Source organism: Gopherus flavomarginatus, chromosome 3 (assembly GCF_025201925.1).
Source record: "Gopherus flavomarginatus isolate rGopFla2 chromosome 3, rGopFla2.mat.asm, whole genome shotgun sequence".
NCBI lineage: Eukaryota > Metazoa > Chordata > Testudines > Testudinidae > Gopherus > Gopherus flavomarginatus.
Genome location: NC_066619.1, coordinates 30,657,762 through 30,678,892, shown reverse-complemented (window position 1 = coordinate 30,678,892; position 21,131 = coordinate 30,657,762). Strand labels below are relative to the sequence as shown.

Below are 21,131 nucleotides of genomic sequence, written 5' to 3'. Positions count from 1 at the left end.
CTGTCCCTTAGTCTGTGTGTCAGTTCCCCTTCTGTAAAATGGGGGATAATTGTTCTTCTCAACCTCACAGAGCTGTTAGGAGGTAACTACATTAAAGACTGAGAAGCTCAGCAGTGGTGGATTAGCCACTGGGCCAATGGGGCCTGAGCCCAGGGGCTCTGGCCAATTGGGGACACCCCAGAAAAATGGACAACCCCAATCCTGCCTGGGAGTGGAGTCAGGGCGCTGGGGCCTGCCCCACTCTGCCCACCCGGCACTGCTGTCAGGGATGTGGGGGTTTGACCTGCTCTGCCCGCCCAGCACCCGCCCATCCCAACCCCCTATCCAGCAGGAGCATGGAAGGGGAAGCAAGGGGGACCACAAGTGGAAGGGTTCCCCACTTGCTGTGATCCAGGGCCCCACAAAACTGTAATCTGCCTCTGGTGCTCTGCTACCATAGTGATGGGGACCATACAAGGACCTAAGACAGACAGATAAATGACCTGTTTTTTCAAATTTACTAACCGTGCCACAACAACTTACATAGGAGTTCCTGGGTGCTCAGCACTTAATCAGGCTAGATACCTAATTATGGATATTTTTTAAATGAGAGCCCCCACATTTAAAAGCTCACACAATACAGGTGAAATACATTTTCCAAGAGCAGGGTTCTCAAAGGAGAGATGACTTCATGCAATGGACAAAGTCTCTTAATAGGGCATACTGGTAAAATTAACACAAGCCTGGCACTTACATAGTAGCACCCAAACAGACATTGGGATGCACTGAATTCTCTGATTTAGTTATTCTTTTGCCTGAATCACCAATCATTTCAAGTCAGCATTGGTTTGCTCAACATCACAGTCATAAAATTCTGTTCATAGAATCTGCCAAAACTAGGTTCAGCTACAAGAGAGAATAGTATTCAGCATTAAATCTGGTGAGCTCAGCAGCCTGGAAGGTGCTAATCCAGACATTTGTTTCTGTGGGAGAAGACCAGACATCTTATTTCCCTTGTCTTTTCTGTACATTGGATTCTGTTGCAGTTGTGCACTACACACAATTCTAGAAAGCATTTCCTACATTAACCAAGTTTTAGTAGGAAATGTAGAAAATTGGAATTTGTTTGGCAAGAAATGTTGACATTTCAAATTCTGTTTTAATTTTGATTTAGAACAAAACCAACTATCTTCAAAGTTTCAAGAAATGGATATTCTGAAAAAAAATGTTTCAAAAGTTTTGTTTTGGAAAAGTTTCTTTTCAAAACAATTGTTTTGATTTTTAAATAAGTTTTTGACATTATTTCATGACATGCCAGTAGTAGTAGTTCATAATGACCTTTCTTAAAACATAGTTCATAATGACCTGTCATGTAACATGGCGCCATAATGAGAACATATGAAATAGAATATTGTGACTATCAAATTATCTTTATATTTTTTTTTAAAATCACTCAGAGCAGCTGCTACTTCAGATGTTTCAATCAGTGCTATTTTTAGATCAAAATTTGTGTTTCAGTGAAACGTCCCAGAATGAAGAAAAGGTGGTAAGAACTCAATGCATTAATTAGAGGAATGGTTGTTTACAATATTTTCATGTTAGCCTAGAATAATTTTTCTAGGATAATTAAAAGAGCTCTAATTAGTACACTGAGCTCTTACCTTCTTTTCTTGTTGAAAGAGTCAAGCTGTTTTATTATAACACAAAAGGGAGACACTTTGATCTAAAAAATAAGACACGACTGTTTCAATCAGTGTTAAGTAGCTCTTTAGCAAAATACAACTAGAATAATGGCACTTATTTTATATCTTCAAAAACACTGCCACTCCAAGTACAACAGCTAGAATAATTTGGGTGGTCAAAAACCTGTGTTGTAACATCAGGTTTTTTTTGTATGTTTTATCAAAGAGCCCTTGGATTACATCCTTATCTCAAGTTAGAAGCTCCAGTTCTGCCAAACACTTAGAACGTGATGAACTTTAAAGCGTAAGTTTAAGTGCTTTGCTGAAGAGGGGTAAGCCTGTTGCTGTGTTTAAACAAAGCACTTAGCATATTAACCTAAAATCAAGTTTAGAGGGATTATGTGTTATCTATTAAAGTGCCAACTGCTATAGTATCAAGGCTATGATTAATATGCCTGGCTCCCATATAGTGAGATGGCTTTACTGCATCAGAGAGAATTAAATATCAGCAAATCCTACTTGTACTACATAGTAAATTTCTCATATACAAATACACAATTCCATGTGAGTACACCAGAAGTTGTGTTTGTGTTTCTAAGTCCAGACTTCGTCCCTACTTCCTTGTCTGAAATACTCCTCTTATTTATTACAGCCTCACACAGCGGGGTCCCTCTGTTTATGGTTGTCAACACTTCTGTCATAAAACCACAAAAGCTTTTAGAGAACTAAATCATTCCAAGCTCAAACCTGGCAAAAAAAAGCCACCGCCCCCAGACACTTCATGTTTCTTAGGAGAAAATCTGACATGTCCATTTATGTCGTTGTTGTATAAGAAAATTGCTTAATGAGAAATGCTGCTGATTCTGATTTTATTTCAGTTAAACTTGGCTAGATTGTTTACATGAAGCTTTGCAAGCAATTTCTCTTTTCAGGAGACTAATATTTAATGAAATGCCTGGAGTACCAAGAGCTGAAAGGTAGCTCAAGCAAATATGCATTAATTATACATTTTGGCTGGGAGTTTGTCAGCTATGATGGGTCCATTCTGTGCAACTGCACACTGTAAAAATGGTTGCCAGTCTAGAGCATGCTGTATAGTGGAATGCCTTTTAAGAATGACTACACCAACACTACGAAATACATTCCATACTACACGTCCATAATAGAGAAAGAGAAAGGGTACTGCTTTTAATGCACATTCACAGCATACAGTAGAATGGTTTTGTTGGAAATACTGAATTGTATGTTGTGAATTAAGGCTACTATACAAATACCAAATCATACAATGCCCATTAACATGGGCTCAGAACACAAAGTTGGTACAGTAAATTACAGGTTTTTCTTTATTTATGAAAAAAGGCCCCAAGACAATAGACTTCAGAGATTTGATCATTATTAAAGCTCTCAAAGAGAAGAAAGCTCAGTTCTGGATTTTAAAGTTTTCCATGTGCCTAAGAATTGCAAGGTCGCCTATGTGAACAATGGTTGGTTGATTTCCACACATTACATGGGTGGGATTTTCTAAAGTGCTCAGCAATGGCCTAACTCTGCTTCCATTACATGCAATGAAGTTAGACCAGTGTTGAGCACTTTGAAAAATCTCATCCTTTGTGGTCTAATCCTGCAGATCTCCTAAAACAGAGGAGAGGGGTCATGTATTTTATTTTAATTCAAACAAGTAGGCCCCAATGAAAAGGCTGGACCCAAATATCCAAATGACCCCAGACTTGGTGTGTGTGTGTGGTGGGGAGGCCAGTAAAGACTACAGCTCTGTATGTGAACATATTCAAATATGGTTTTGTTTTGCTTTTATTAATCATGAATGACTTTTTACACATGTTCAGGTTGGCAAATTAACATTACAAGGCAGCATAGCTGGAGTTATTACTGGATCAAAGTTTATTCCAGAATCTAAACAGAACAGGATGTGCCTGGCCTCTTTTCCACTGGGAAAAGATTGTATTTGGAACCACTCAAGCTGATGTGTTGTTCCGCTAGCTGGGACTAGTTCCCAATCCTCTCTTCCTTTCCCTCATCTGAGGCATACTGGCTTGTTTGATAGACTGCCATAGTTCAGCAGAAGTGAGCCTACAAAATTATTCTTGCCTTGTAAGCAGTTTGCAACCTGTGACTGCTGCAGTTTAAAATTACAACAATTTATTTTTTGGTAAATTTCTTTTGATGTTGCCACATATAATGAAAACAAAATATTTTAAGGTAAGTATTTAATACAAAGTTATTTTTAATTTATAATTTCTAAAATATAAACCAAATTAGATGTACATTAACTCTTACTGTCTTACTAGAGCCATGACTATTATCACACAATAAAAAACAGTGAGGCAAGTGACCTGTTAGTAAACCATCATAGCCTCTTGCTCATTTGCTTCATTACCTACAAACAAAGCTACAGGGTAAAATTTCTGAGAGCTCTTAAGTCCCATTTTCTAAAGTGATCTCAGGCCAGGTTTTTAAAGGAAGTTAGGTGCCTGACTAGCTTTAAAAAGTTGGTTCCTAAGCACCTAAGAGCCTAAATCTCATTGACTTCAAACCAGACTTAGTGCCCAGATCCCCAAGGATATTTAGATGATGTCAATGGGAGTTAGGTGCCTACCCTAGGCCTAAGCTCCTGTGTGTCTTAGTTATGAAAATGGGACCTAGGCATCTTTGAAAGTTTTATCCATGGTGCCTCCACATTTGTTAGTAACTGAAACCTTGCTGTCACACTATTATGACCCTTCTCTCCTCTATCCATCCCTCATTACGTTCTATACCCCCAATCACATTGTGTCTTTATGACATCAGTTTTACAGGGCAGGCTCCTTTATTTAATGTTTGCATAGCAACTACAACTTTATATATTTTTTGCATAGGGAGGATTGTATTTTGAGAAACCCCAAACCATTCTCACTTGTGATTTGCAATTTGAATTCAGGTCTCTCTGAGTCATTGATGGAGTAAGCACATGAGACAGGCTACTAACGGTAGCATAAGTAGTTTACAAGCCAGGCTGTTAACAATGAAAGAATGGGAGCTAAACTGCACAGAAGCTCTGATCCTGCACCCACTGTAGAAAATGAAAAGGCTTCAGTGGGAGGTGGACCAAGCCCTGACAATGAATGGGTGGACCAGGGTACAAGATCTGACGCGGCTCCTGAGAAGCAGCCAATAGAAGCAGCTCTTAGACAGAGGGGTGGCCAGGGAGGCTCTGTGCGTGGCTCCCACCTGCAGCCGACACCCCAAGTGCCGGCTCCGCAGTTCCCATTGAGAGTTAATTTTAGGCTCCTCACACAGGGAACATGCCTTAATTGCCTACTGTGGTTCTGCTTCCCCCACCCTCTGTTTGTCGCTAGAGTGTCCCCTACCCTCTGTTTATTTGTCTCTAGAGTGTAAGATCTTCAGCACAGGCATTATCCTTCTTGAGTACCTGGAATGTGCCTAGCAAGTAGTAGGCACTACGGTACATCTGAAATTAATTATTATTGTCTGTAGGTACAAACACTCTCAGTTCACATGTGGCACCAATTCTGTGAGGTGCTGTGCCCCTGCAGCTCCTACTGACTTCAAATCAGATACAATGGTGCTTGCTATCTTACATCACTTTTCCAGGACCACACATGCATGAAGAGTCCAAGCCTGAGTAAAGCTGGGACCCAGGGTTCAAGCCCTATTGATTTGTGGTGTAGATGCAGCACTCCTGGACTCGTGCTCTGGGAATCCACCAAATGTATCCCACAATCCCATGGGCCAACTTTCTTTGTCCTCTGGTCAAGTTTGGTGAACAGGTAAGATTTTCCAGACTGCATCACAAAGGGCTAGAGCAGCCACATTCTGGGAGGGCTCTAGGAAGCCAGGACATGGATGGTTGAACTCGGGTCTGCATAAAGCTATGTAGACGCTGGACCCCAGGTTGGGATGCAAGGTTCAATAATTCCTATGCTGGCGTTACACATCACTGTAATTGCTCAAGTCCTAGGTTAACAAACCCAGGGTCTGCTAACTCAATTTCTGCTAGCCCTGGGTTTCCATTGCAGTATAGAAACAAGCTCTCATGGTCCCAAGAAGTAGGCAGACCCCTCCTTGCACCTGTGTGGAGCCCCACTAATTTCAATGGCACTTCATGAGGATGGGCATAAGGGTCTACCCCTGTGGAGCAGATTGCAGGATCTGGGGGGAAATGGGCACAATTCATTTACACAGCATCTTGCTATCTAAATAAATGCTTGTTGGTTTTTAACAACCGCACGCACAAAAAGGCACCCACTCACATTCACACACTTTTCCTTGTCTTGCAGTGTATGTACTTCAGGCACTTTTGTATTTTGATAGCTTTATATTCTGAACATTTTGCAATGAATGACAGATTTCAGACATCATACTTTACCATCACCTTTTGGCTGACAGCTACAGATCACAAACAGCAGCAGTAGAATAGCAAAGTACAGTACCCTTATGTTTGTTTTGCTTGTCATTCTGCCCAGCTCTAGTGTAATTCAGAAGTGCTGGCATATATTTGACATGTGAAATGCATCCTTGGGAAGAAAGTCTGCCCAAGGTCTAATCATCACTTAAGCCCATTCTAGCCCTCAAAATAGGACTTAAATTCTACTTATGTTGTGCATGTTTCATGACTTTCAGATGGCAAAGAGACTGGTATTTTTACCAAAACAAATGCATCTTGCTCCTTAAGTGCTTTAATTCACAAAGCAAGTTGAGGGGAGAATCTGTTTGATCAGCACGTTCCACAATCTAAAATGAGCCCGTCTGGTTTAGAATGCAGCACACAGATTTGCAGAAAAACTCTCAATGCAGCTAGCCCACATCTCAACTGCCAGAAGAGCAGAGAACCCTCTTACACCCATAAACCGAGAGGGAGACATCAGTCAGTTCCTGCACCCACTGTGTCTAAATGAGTGAATTTTACAGCATTTCAAATGGCCAATTAATTACTCCATTGTGAAATCTAGACAATGGGGAGGGGAGAAGGAGTAAAATCTGGGACATTTTAATTTTTGTTGTACAGTTCGGCCTTTAGAAAGGAATAATCAATACTTATTACATTGCTTAATAGTCCACCAAGAAAAATAAAATAAAGAATGATTTCCCAAACTTAGGGTGTTGCCCAGACCAAGAAGCAGCTTGGAGATTTTGCTACTGTTAGTACTGCTGCATGTTGTAAGTGGAACCCAAAGGAAAACAGGTTTTAGGACATAGTTTTATCCACAAAATTGTTTGTCATATCCATCAAGTCTTGTCATAAAGAGCCTTTTCTTTTGGCTGTATCACACGATGGAACAGGACATAAAAAAAGAAAAAGTGGTTTCAGCCCATTTTGAGTAGCAAAATAAACACATCAGCGACTATCACACTGACCTACGTTTCCTTACATATGCACGTTTGTTTTCAAAGAATCTCTTGGGTAAGCAGACTCAATGGACTGTAAAAGTTTGATCCATGCAAACAGAAAATGGAGGAAAGCCCAGGAAATAACTTACATCATCACTGAATGCTAAAAAATTAAATAGTTTTCAATAGCACCTGCATTCTTTGGTAACAGATGCTATATAAGAGTGAAATTTACTCTGTGCAGGAGGCCAGCCCACGAGCGAGGCACCACTTCAAGCCTTCCTAACAGTATTTAATAGAGACTTGTGCTGGCTCTCTACACATAAGTGAATTTCACTTTAAAGTTGATAAGATACAGTACAGATAAAAAAAACCCTGATGCTATCCTTCAACATTCATTATTTTACTAACTTCTATAGTATATCTATAGCAATTTGGTGCTTTAAATTACAAAAGAAGTAAAAGTTTTCCTGCACATTACATTTATCACCCTCCACCATTTGTGACAGTAGCACTGCTGCTTCCCTTGCTGGCTGGCCTCAGCCTACCAAATGTAAAAAATACAAAACAGAGCAACCACGCCTGAACAAAACAAGCAATGAAGAACTCCAAACAAAACTAAAATCAGCCAACCCAGTGCCAAAGAAAAATGAAAGCTTCCTGACCAGCAAGAGTCAGAAATATGCTCAGGAGAATTTTACAGTATATCTAGATGACAGCAGGGTAATTATATTATATTTGATTGCTACTGATTAGCTCAAATAAAAGTAAGGAATTACATGCGTTTTCCTATCCAAAAAACTTTGGTTCTTGTCTTGTTAAGTCAAAAGCTCTATGGAAAAGAACCATCTGAAAACTGATCGCTTGACATTTTCTGGCTAGAAGGTCAGGGGGCATCTCCTTAAGGAGCTGCCTGTCTTGCAGCTGTTCTTTAGCTCTGTCTCTGGAGGTTCGTTACAAATAGGCTTGACAGAATTTTTTTTTTTTAATACATTTGATAGTTAATATTTGTTTTGAGCATTTTTCTATTTTTATCAATTTAAATTTGCACAGGTGTGGGAAGTTACGGGGGGTGTCAGACAAAGGAGGGGAACAGTAATTATTGAATGACAGTAGACACTGAGATTTTTAAAGTTAAAGTTTTAACCACTGATACAAAATATAAAGTGTCAGTAGTACTTGTCATATACAAAGGAAACATTCTTAACCCTAAGAGGTGCTCAAGCAGCATTTCTTATTTTGCCTATTTGTAAATTTTCTATTATTGATGGAAATATTTTTTCATCAATTTGAGTGTGTGTTTGATTAAACAGATGTTTACCAACAAAAATCTAATCCTGCCAAGCCTTATCATGGAGTGGCAGGCACCTGTTCATCTTAACTGAGCAAATATTTAGCTATCATAGACAGTCTACTGAGCTCTCCAAAGGCAACAAGGTAGAACAGTCATGGTAAAGCATGAGCCTAGAGAGACAAACAACTGTACAGGTCTAATGCAAGATAAAATTCCCATGAAAGTCAATGGGAATTTTTCATTCTGAAGGAGTATGGGATCAGGCCCAAAGGGCTTAATCTGTTGTCTTCATATTACCTCTAGAAGGCACAAAAGCAGTGGGTTGTGCAGGAGAGAAGCAGCAGAGAAAATTCAGCAGGATGAAATACTCTTCTCTCCTGTACCCCTCCCCCCACTCCCTAGTGTGCCAACTTGCCACAGATCCGTACCTGTGTAGACAATGGGATGGGGAGAGGCTGAACTGTGGGAGGCCAGAGGTGCGGTAGTAGATCTGTGTACTGAGTTGTTCCACTGGACCTAAAACCCCATATAGAGAGGGAGGATCATATGTTCCTCCCCATAGCCTATATTAAGGTCTCCAACCTGACTTAATGAATGGTCTAGCCAGTTAATGTTAACAATATCAACAGTCCTGTGTCCTCTTTCAGACCTTTTATACTGATTTTACTCCATTCTCAGTAGTTTCCCCTACTGGAATTACTTGTACGGCTTGCTCATATGGTGCTGGCTTTAAACTTGGCATCTGCATCGTGTAAATGCTTCCTCCTTACTTCTAGTCATTTTAACATTAAGTGCATCATGAAATTAAAATGAGCTCTTTCTGTAAAAGTAGAATTCTTGTATAATCTCTACCAGAGAGATGCTATCAGCACAGGGTGGGATTTCAAGAATCAGGATAAAGAAGATTAAAAGAGCTCTGCCCTGATCTCAGACAAGTGAAGATTATTAAATCATGAAATCTTAAATCAGCAACTAAACATACCCCCAGGAAGTTTCAGTTAGTTTCCCAACCTGAGTTGCAAGCAGCACAATTTGGTTTAGACTGACTTGTAATTTTCTCTTTGGATGTGTAGATATCAAACAAACACTGATCCCACTCCATCTCATCCAGTGCCATGCGCCGTTGGCTGTATGTTAAATTCACCTTTTATACTGTAACGTTGTCTTAAACTCATCTATGTCCTTAAAGATAACAGCTACATTTTCTTATTCAGAAAATCTGCAGTGCACACACTTTGCAGAGACCAAGGAACTCAGACGTCACCAACAATGGCCAAAAGATGGTTAAACTCAGTAACTCACCTTCGCTTGTAGAAAGAGAATCATTTGCACAAACCAGTGCCAGAATAAGAAACAGCTGCCGAAGAGCCATACCTCTGGGTTCTGCAATCATAAAAGAGACAGTACAATCAGATTCTTTATGAACTCGTCTCATTACATTTACAAACAGTTTAATATATCAACTAGTTTAATTTCTGAATGGAGTTAAAGCAAAAGTTTATGAAGGAAGCATGTTATAATACATTTTATTGCCTCAAAGTCCTACATTATATTGCTCTCTGTGACAGACAGTAAATACTACTTCCAGAGGACTGCTCGTTTAATACATACTGAGAGCAATGAGGGATTTTCTGGTGTTGACCTATATTCCAGGAATGCTCTTTCCCCACATTTTCCCCTCACAGCCTTTTGAGAATGAAATGAAAGGATTATCTTGCATTCCCTCTGAAAATAAGAGATGTTAGTAACACATTTTTAAAGGGGAAGAGATTTTGTTTCATTTGCAGTAGTTCACGTTTCTCAAAAGTTCTGCTGGTTTCTCTCCTTTATCTTAGTGGACTTCCAGTGCTATGTTGTCTACTATATTGTTAGCATCACCAGAAAAACAGTAAAGATAAATTGAAGAGGGTTCAAAGAAGAGCCAGGGAAATGATTAGAGGATTAGAAAACAAAGCTTACAGCGGTGGTTCTCAACCTGCAGCCCAATTGGCACAGAGTTTTGCCCATGTGACATCCTCAGGGCCACAGAGCAGTGAGGTCAAGGACAGGTGAGAAAAATACAATCCCTGCACTTACAGGGAACATACTGTTGAAGCATTCATGAGGCAGACTGGATGGAGAGGAGACACAGCACTTGCTGACAAATTTATGAGCAACCAACTCAGAATGAGACTGCTTAAGCCTCCAGTAATATTTAATTCACACTGAGCATGCTCATAGGCATTAACCTAGTGACTTGACTATGCAACTTCAAACACTTGTCCTTACAAGGAAGAGACCAGCACAAAGCCCTACTAGCAACTGAGCAATAGAGGTATTATTGGATACAGTCCACATAGCACATTGTGGGTCACACACATATACGGTCCACAATGGTAAATAGGTTGAGAATCACTGGCTTATAGTAATAAACTAATTAGATTTGGTTTCTTAAATGTAACAAAGAGAAGGTTCAGGGATGACTTGGTTACAGTCTAAGTACCCACAAAGGGAACAAATATTTGAAAATGGGCTCCTCAGTCTAGCAGAGAAAGGTATAACACAATTCAGTGGTGGCAAATTGAAACTAGACAAATTCAGACTGGAAAGAAAGTGTACATTTTTAACCATGAGAGCAATTAACCCCATTCCAACAATTTACCAAGGGTTGTGGTGAATTCTCTATCACTGGCAATTTTTAAATCAATATTGGATTTTTCTCCTAAAAGATCTACTCTAGGAATTACTTGCAGAAGTTCTATGGCCTGTGTTATACTGGAGATCAGGCCAGATGATAACAACGGGTCCCTTCTAGCATTAGAATCTATGCGTAACCATACCTAATAAAATAGAGAAGAAGGCTGGCCCTGCAGTTATGTTGCCAGTGTGGGACCTGGAAGACACAAGTTCAATTCGCTGCCCTGCTACAGAGTTCCTATGTGATCTCAAGCAAGTTACTTATTGTCTTTTTGCCTCAGTTCTCTGTAAGATGGGGATTATAGCACTGACCAACTTCAGAGGTGGTGTGAAGATAAAAGCATTAAGGATTGTGATGTGCTCAGACACTACGGTGATGGGGCCATTTAAGTCCATAAGATAGATACCCAGTGTTTTTAGGGATATTACTAAACACTTTCTTAAATAAGGGGTTCAACTCCCAAACAAATGCCAAGGCTGATCTAATGTTCCAGGGCCAGCACCGTGTCCTATGGTATGGGACTCCAGAGAACAAAAACTGTGCATCCCAGCTCAGTGGACTACTGGAGACATTCATTATGGAGTCACTTTAGCAGTTTCATCATTAGGGCTGTTCTGCAATCTGAATTTTAAACAGGATGACAATCCCTCTATTGCACACTTTGAATGTTTGAATTTAATCAGACAAGGTGAGTGAGACAGTATTTTTTATTGGACCAACTTCTGTTGGTGAGAAAGACATACTTTTACGCTTACACAGAGCGCTACTTCAGATTCCTGCCAAATTGTTCTCTTATGCATGCCTGCAACCTGCCTTCATGTGTCTCAGAGGTGTGTCAGAGGGAAGGTATGATGGGAGATGATCCTCCTTGAAGGAGCTGTGATATCCAATAGCAACCAAAAAGGAATTCTAGTTCTGAAGGCAATAGGAACTGAGCTCTTCACTCGTGTCCACAGCGTACACCTGCAGCACCAAAGGGGTTTGGTAACCGCCTCTCCAGGAGAACTATCCTGGAGAGTCAAAGAGTGGCTACAAACAGTGATATGCTGCCATACTTCTGGCACTGACACCTTGAGAATGATCTCAGAGGGGAAGGAGAGGAGAGATCTGTTCTAAGAGCTGAAGTAAAAACAAAAAACACACCATGAAACTGTTCCTGGAACAGAAGATCATTCTCAGGAGAAACCGTTCCTAATGAGAGGGCAGCTGCCCTCTCATTAGAGAGAGCCATTGCCTAGTAGAAATCCCCACAGGGATATCTAGAAGTGACAGCAGACTGCGACACTGATGACTGTCTCGCAAATCGGTTCCCACAAGGACAGCACTGTTCAGGGGCTGGAACACTAGTTTAGTAAGAGATGGCTTCTCAGACTGCTTCCTCACCCCCAGCTTCAGAAAAAACAACCCTTTACATAGTCCAGTAAATGGTTCCTTCCACGACATACTATTAAGCGTAGTAGAAGACAAATTCCACTGTGAAGGCTCCTATTGCCTAGTAGATAAAAAAAACCCAACTGCAATGCACAGTATCTTGGGGAAGTTGTGTGGTAAGGTGTATAAACTCTGCAGTGGGCATGGAGGAGAGGGTTAAAACCAGCAAGAAGAGTTACAATAGCTGACTGTCCTCACTACAGTGAGTGCCAAGAATCCCTGCCACCCGGCAATGTTCATATGGGTCAGCTGGGGCTAATTGCGCCAACAGAGAAAGGGAGCCAGGAGCTATAGAAAGGGAAAGAATTTCTCTTTCTGGGCCTTTTATACCGGTGCCAGAATGAGGATAGCCACAAGGAGATTTAAACTTGACTTTTGCTAGTAGAGTGCTAATGCTGTCGGTGTACGCAGGGGTGACCCAAACTAGAAATCAGTACACAAAACCATGCTAGAGACAAGAAACCTAGCACAGTTTTTAGCTTACAGCATGGTTTGTAACACTGTTCCGTAATGGACAGATATAACATCTCAACACTCTGTTAACAAGAATGTTATTCTAGAGTCAGACCTCTGAATCTGGGGAATCCCTGGGACCTCATAAGAAAAAGGGAAAAGGACTTCAGAAAGCTAGTTTGTTCTGAATATACTGACCTCCGCCTAGCACAAAAAGCTTTTTGCCTTTGCTACTAGCATCAACTCTCCAAACTTAAAACATAGGGTCACTTCTACTGCAGTCAGCTTCAGTGTACTGAGACTACCCTATTAAAGTTCTTGGTTCCTGAAAATTTATACATAGCTTATTTGCCATAAGCTAAACAAAATTATTATTAAGAGCGTAGAACTGATTTGGGGAGGAAGGTTTAGTTTTCTCTGTGCTGCTAGGCAATGACAGGCAAGGAGAAAGGCATAGAAAACGTACAAGTAAAGATAAACGCATACAAATACCTCCATTACCAATGATTATGAGTGTGGGGGAAAAATACATGCAATGGCAGGGGCTTTAAAGCACAGAGCTATGCTGCATTTAAGATATATGTAACATTTATGGGAGAAGGAGGAGATTTATTACTGAGTTTAAATATATAGCCTTGCAGTGTTTTGCCGGGGAAAAGCTCTGTGTAATTCTTGCAGAGTATTTATACATTCCTCACAAATTACCTCATGGCAAGACTTGTGATAGCAAAGAAAGTCTCGTTTCTATTCTTGCATAATGAAATACAAATTCTGCCCAAAGTACTAGGTGAAGGCATTTTGCCTGCTCACCCTTGCTCCACAGAATGCCAACAAGAAAGAACAATTCTCCAGCTAAAATGAGTTACAGACCTTCAAATCTACACAAATTAAAATGGTTACAGACCCAAACAGTTACATCACTCCCAAACGACACCGAAGTCTGGATTGACTAACCAACAATGCCTGAATGAATGGCTGTTTTAACAGAAGCTTTTTCATCATTATGTACCCAATTGAATTAAAGGACAGAAATAACTGAATTTGTATTAAAAAGCTGCAGTACATATATTGCAAGTTATAATCCATTACACTAAAGAATGAAAAATAATTCTGTGGAATTAGAAATTGTGCCTTGCAAACCAACCAACCAACCCACCCAGTGACTTTAACCAGAAAAACCCAGAATGCAATACTGAGCAAGTCTCATAAAATATATGTGGTTTAGCCCATATTTTGGGATTATCACAAAACACAACCTATCAGTAAACTGAACAGTGAAATAAAAGCATTTTTTCCATTAATCAGACTTCTAACATAATAAGGAAGAGATTCAAATAAGTTAAATCAGCTCTGATAAAAGAGGTTCTCAACTATTACTAACAGCTTTAATTATTGAAACTGGAAAAAACCTACATCCATGTAAACATTTCTGTTCAGATTAGATTTTGTATAATTTAACTCCCCACCTCAAGTTTAGGGCCTAAACCAGTGGTTTTCAACCAAGTCTACATGTACCCGTGGGAGTATGCAGGGGTCTTCCAGAGGGTACATTGACTCATCTAGATATTTGCCTAGTTTTACAATAGGCTACATGAAAAGGACTAGAGAAGTCAGTACAAAGTAAAATTTCATACAGACATGTTTATATTGCTCTATATACTATACACTGAAATGTAAGTACAAAAATTATATTCCAGTTGGCTTATTTTACAACTATATGATAAAAGTGAGACAGTAAGTAATTTGTCAGTAATAGCTTGCTGTGACATTTTTGTATTTTATGTCTGATTTTGTAAGCAAATAGTTTTTAAGTGAGAGGCACGCAAGATAAATCAGACTGCTGGCAGGGGTACTGCAGTCTGGAAAGTTGAGAGTCACTGACCTTAACTGCTGGAAAGCCTCACTTCAAGATCAAGCTCCACAGACTTCAGATAGTTTATCAGCTAAATTAGGACTATCACCATTCACACTATATACCTTCAGTAATTTGACCAGGAGCAAATCTTTCTTTTATGGATGGATTCATCAAATACTTAATCGGACGTCCCCACTTCAACAGAAGACAGGGAGAAACAGGTCAACTGAGCAGGACCAAAGACTGATTGAAAGGTAGCAAGACAGGAGGCTTCTTCCTGCAAAAGAGTGCTAAATTGTACAGATGGATGCAGGGGCCTGTTCTGGGTATTCATTTGACACAGAAGCAGAAAACTGTTTCCAAGCTCTATGCTTTGCCTTCTGTCATCCACTAACTGTCATGTACTGTACATTTGACAGCAGAGCAGATGTATTCCACCTGAATGCACTTGGAACATTTAGCAGCTGCTTAGCTTCTTGTTTAAAATAATTCATTATGATTAGGGCTGTCATTTGCAGTTAACTCACGCAATTAACTAAAAAAAATGAATCGCGATTCATTGCATTTTTAAATCGCACTGTTAAACAATAATAGAATACCAACTGAAATGTACTGCATATTTTTGGATGTTTTTCTACATTTTCAAATATATTGATTTCAGTTACAATACAAAATACAAAGTGTACAGTGCTCACTTTATATTATTTTGATTACAAATTTATGCATTGTAAAAATGATAAACAAAAGAAATAGTATTTTCAATTCACATCATACAAGTACCGTAGTACAACCTCTATCACAAAAGTGTAACTTACAAATGTAGATTTTTTGTTACATAACTGCACTCAAAACCAAAACAATGTAAAACTTTAGCACCTACAAGTCCACTCAGTCCTACTTCCTGTTCAGTTAATCACTAAGATAAACAAGTTTGTTTACATTTATGGGAGATAATGCTGCCTGCTTCTTATTTACCATTTCATCTGAAAGTGAGAACAGGCATTCTCATGGCACTTTTGTAGCCAGTACTGAAAGATATTTATGTGCCAGATATGCTAAACATTGGTATGCCCCTTCATGCTTCGGCCACCATTCCAGAGGACAGGCCTCCATGCTGATGATTCTCATTAAAAAAAAATATGTTAATTAAATTTGTGACTGAACCCCTTGAGGGAGAACTGTAGGTCTCCTGTTCGGTTTAACTGCATTCTTCCATATATTTAATGTTATAGCAGTCTCGGATGATCAGGGCCAGCTTTAGGCTGATTTCCCTGATTCCTGTGAATCGGGCCCCGTAGCATCCAGAAGAGGGACCCTACAAGGTAAGGCCTTGGAAGATAACTGCTGCCGAGGAAGGACCCTCTGCCGAAGTGCTGCCAGAAACAGCGGCAACCGATTGACCTGCCACCGAATCGCCGCTATCTTCGGCGACAGCTCAATCGCTGCCGCTCTCTTCAGTGGCATTTCAGCGGCATCTCTTTCAAATCGGGCCCCGCACATCCTAAAGCTGGCCCTGCGGATGATTACCCAGAACATGTTCATTTTAAAAAAACTTTCACAGCAGATTTGACAAAACACAAAGAAAGTACCAATGTGAAATTTCTAAGGTTAGATACAGCACTCGACCCAAGGTTTAAGAATCTGACGTGCCTTCTAAAATCTGAGAGGGATGAGGTGTGGAGAATGCTTTCAAGATGTCTTAAAAGAGCAACACTCTGATGCCGAAACTACAGAACCTGAACCACCAAAAAAGAAAATCAACCTTCTGCTGGTGACATCTGACTCAGATGATGAAAATCTGCTCTGGATCATTATCGAGCAGAACCCATCATCAGCATGGACGCATGTCTTCTGGAATGGTGGTTGAAACATGAAGGGACATATGAATCTTTAGCACATCTGGCTAAATATCTTGCGATGCTGGCTACAACAGTGCCATGCGAATGCCTGTTCTCATTTTCAGGTGACATTGTAAACAAGATGTGGGCAGCATTATCTCCTGCAATTGTAACCAAACTTGTTTGTCTGAGCAATTGGCTGAAATAGGATCGAGTGGACTTGTAGGTTCTAAAGTTTTACATTGTTTTATTTTTTCGTGCAGTTATTTTTTGTACATAATTCTACATTTGTAAGTTCAACTTTCATTATAAAGAGATTGCACTGCAGTACTTGCATTAGGTGAATTGAAATATACTATTTCTTTTGTTTTTTACAGTGCAAATATATGTAATCAAAAATATAAAGTGAGCATTGTACACTTTGTATTCTGTGTTGTAACTGACATCAATATATTTGAAAATGTAGAAAACATCCAAAAATATTTAAATAAATGGTATTCTGTTATTGTTTAATCGGGCAATTAATCACAATTAATTTTAATTGCTTGACAGCCCTAGTAATTTTTAACCTTATTCTTTCCCTATAATAGCCTCAAACCCTAGCTCACTTTCACTGACATTCGCTATGTTAGACATCCAATCGCTACTAACCCTTTTGGTGAAAACAAACAAAAAGAGCCATTTAGCACATCTGCCATTTTCACATTTTCTGTTATTGCTTTTCTCCCCTCACGGAGTAACGGGCCTACTCTGTCCTTGGTCTTCCTCTTGCTTCGAATGTATTTGTAAAATGTTTTGTAGAATTCCTGACTTTAAGCATGCAAGCAGTCCCACTCTCATGTTTAAAGTGAAGCACATGCCTAACTATTCCACTTGATTGGAACCAGAGTGCTAAGCACCTTGTAGGATAAAGTCCTAGGAACACAATTCAGAAATGGGAACACAAGCAAAATTACCTTACAGACACAAAATTATGTAACAGTAACAAAAGCAGAATTAGACTCCCATCCAGCAACGTACTTAAGTATGCGCTTAAAAATAAGTTGCAACTTATAGGGCTACTCACATACTTAAAGTAATGCATTTATTTCACTGCTCCATTTGACCGGAACCTTAGAGGAAGCTACTTCTACTGCTATGGCCAACATTCAGTCTTAAGCCTTTTTAATGTTGATCACTATGGCATTTAAATATTGCAGGAAACAAACAAGCATGGAAGCACTTTTTGGAGAACAGTGTGGGATCAGGATAATGGAAGACTGGATTTGCACCCACTATGAAGTCAGCATACAATGTCTCCAAACTTTTCCAAGCTTGACATGAACAATAGATATAGCTAAGGATACAACAATTAGTGTAAGTGAAATTTAAAAGGTTAAATTTGAAGGCTGATGAAACTCTAATTTAACTCAGTGGGAGCAGGTTGTGTTTTTGAAACTACCACACGATTTTTTAAAAATACTATCTTCAAATCAACACCTGGACTGTTCCAGTGAACCTTAAGTAAATGAGATGGAGGGAGGGGTGTCATTAGGTGGTTCATTTTAAATAGCGACACTGAATTTATTTTCTCTAGTGCCAGCACCTTCCAGAGGCCATAAAATAAAGTTCAGGAAGCTGGAATTTATGTGGACTAGTGGAACTGCTTAATGGTGGATTAACATGAAACAAAATGCGTTATAAACACTAAATTCATGCTAAATTCTTTCACATGCTACTAATCAGATTAAAGTCTGCATAAGAAGATTTGACATATTATTAAGCAAAAGTTATTGACATGGATGGTAAGTGACAGCCAAAGGGTTTTATTGGCATGAGTTTGGGAAGACCACATTTACTCATAAGTAGCAAAGTCATCAGAGAATTCTATTGGTCATCAGAAACAAGTACCAAATAAAACCTTTTCATTCCACACCCCACTCTCCTATATTTTCTATGGCTTGTACTACAAAGTTGCACAGGTTTAATAGAAAGTGTGGCACCTGTAATTTACTATCCTGAGTAAGCCTAATTTAAACTGATGTGTGTCAACACAGGAGTTTGCAATGGTTCAATTAAATTGTTTTTTTAAAGCAATTGAAAGTCAAACTGGTGCAACTTGGGTGTGTAAACAAATCCCATGTCCCATATAGCATACAGAAGAAATATTTTAGGTAAGCATTAGACCATCATTAAAGAGTTTCTTGGCACTACCAGTTATAAAGCCAGACCCCTTACATACTGAATGATGGGCTGATTATCCACTGCCTTGCAGCTTCATACCTTGTCAGTCTGACGACGCAAGCTACAGAAAATTACCTAGCAGTAACTCTTGCATTCAAGAGTTGTATTACTTAATACATAGCCATACAGGAAAGATAATGGGCTAGATCCTTAGGTGGTATAAACTGGCATAGCACCACTGAAGTCAACAAAGTTAAATAGATTTATGTCAACTAAGGATGAGAATCTGATTTGATATTTTATATAAATTTGTACTAGAAATAAGTAGCAGCTTTTGAACTCTCACAACAAAGCTCTCAGTGAGACCAGGACTGAACGATTGGAGACCTCAAGATCACGGAATATAGCTGTAGCACAGTGAAGAAAAATAATTACAACCACCTATAATCCAAAATGATTTGCAATTTAGATATTGCTAACCATTAAGTAGTCTTCTATCTACTTGCTTTTTCAAATATTAACACTGAGCTGTATCTTCTGTACGTTTATTAGTCTTCTTCAACCAGTGTAACTAAGGAGCAATGGCAGATGTGAAATGGCACATTAATCACCACTGAAACACCAAAGATCAGTGAATTAGTAACTATGTATCACAACCTTTATGTTCAGTCATGAAAGATGGAAGAAGTGCAGCTATCAACCCATAAAACCCTGGCACCACACTGTACTTCATGTGTTATAAATAGAAGGGTCTCTTGATGGGGAGATAGAGTGGCTGCCAAACTGATGCTGAGCTGGATGGATCGATGTCATGACCCTCACCTACAGGAAATTCACAGCACTATATTCTAAGCTAAAGAAGGCGTAAAACCTCTGAAGCAGATTCACCTGCTTTGAGTATTAAATTGGGAAACCAGGTGTCTGTATATTCCTATTATTTTGTTTATTATTTATACAGCACCACAGGAGTGTTTGGTGCTTTACAGACAAAATTACAAGATTTTTGCCCTGAGGAATTTACAAGTTAACAGCCTGATCCTTTTCACACTTAACTAGCAGGTTTACCACTTACTACTGCACATAATCCCACTGACTTCATGAGGACTACTCATGGTAGTATGCACTATGCCTGGTAGTGTTTTCACTATAAAGTACCAAATTAGACACATGGCATGATTTATGATCAGACTGTGGAGGTTGAGGTGGGTTATAAATCAGCGTTTTCTTTTCAGATTACTTTTCAGATTTTAAAAGCCACCCCGACCGCATTGACCTTGTGTTGATGCTGAAATATTTGGTAACTCTGCTTTGATGTGAATCAAGCAGCAAAATGCCCTGCGTAACTGGCTCTCCTGCACTTAATCGACACGTTTATACCACATTACTGAATAGTTAGGATTGCAGTTTAATCACAAGGCTATTAGTCTTACTTATGCAATCACGCATGGAATCTCTTCTCATTCCATACATGACCAACTGCAAGGGGCATCCCAGTTACTTGATTCTACCTTGTGGCTTTGGAAAAACAGTATGACTGCTTCCCACTGCCCCCCCCCTTTTTTTTTTAAACAGTTCACACAAGTTTGAGAGTGCAAGAAACAGGTCAATGCACAAATACATATAGAGGCATTCATGGTTATGTTTTTAAAGAGACCTTATTACAATAAATACAAAGGTATCGTTAATGTTTGGAAGATATTAAGTTATTTCATATACTCCCAATATACGTATAGCACTTTAAATGCAAACTTGAATCATGTTTATATGTAATTACAGTCACAATGAGCAACATTCATGAAAACACTAATTGATCTTAGGTCTTAAAACACAGTGAAATTGAGGCTGTGTCTTATTTTACATACCTTACAGCTGCACTGCTGTAAGGTCCCCCCATGTTGCCACTCTATGCCGATGGGAGAGAGCTCTCCCGTCGACATAATTAAACCATCCCCAACTAGGGGCAGTAGCTAGATCAGCAGGAGAATGTCTCCCGCTGACATAGCCCTGTCCGCACTGGCACTTGTTGGTGAAACTTATGTCAATTAGGAATGTGGTTTTTTCACACATGTAAAACTGATTCAATTAATTTTGTAATGTAGACTTGCTGTGAATGGATGGAGCACAGCTGGCATAAATTGAACCTGGGCAATACAGAAGTCATGTTGGTGGGAAGAGGAATGCGTTTTGAAATAGTAATTTGCATCACCACCCTCCACCAAGCAAGGCTGCCAGCAGACTATCAAACAATGCATAATAATAGGGTCTATCTGGACCTCTCAAACAGTAATGGCTGGTAGAAATGCCTTTGGCCATTTGCTGTTGGTGAGGCCACAGCATTCAACGTTATCTTTGGCAAAGCACATTAACATAGATCTGAATAGCCAAGAGACATCAGGGACGCTGAGGTGAGACA

The 21,131-nt window shown here is 39.5% G+C and overlaps 1 protein-coding gene across 2 annotated transcripts in view; it reads right to left on the bottom strand.

The window, feature by feature from the left end:
- Positions 1 to 21,131, bottom strand: part of GHR (growth hormone receptor) — a 190,908-nt gene that overhangs the window by 91,772 nt on the left and 78,005 nt on the right. For both annotated transcript variants that reach the window (XM_050946990.1, XM_050946991.1), the window contains exon 2: positions 9,604 to 9,684. In XM_050946990.1, coding sequence (XP_050802947.1) covers positions 9,604 to 9,673 — 70 coding nt within the window. In that variant the 5' untranslated portion in view covers positions 9,674 to 9,684. The remainder of the gene's footprint in view (positions 1 to 9,603; positions 9,685 to 21,131) is intronic.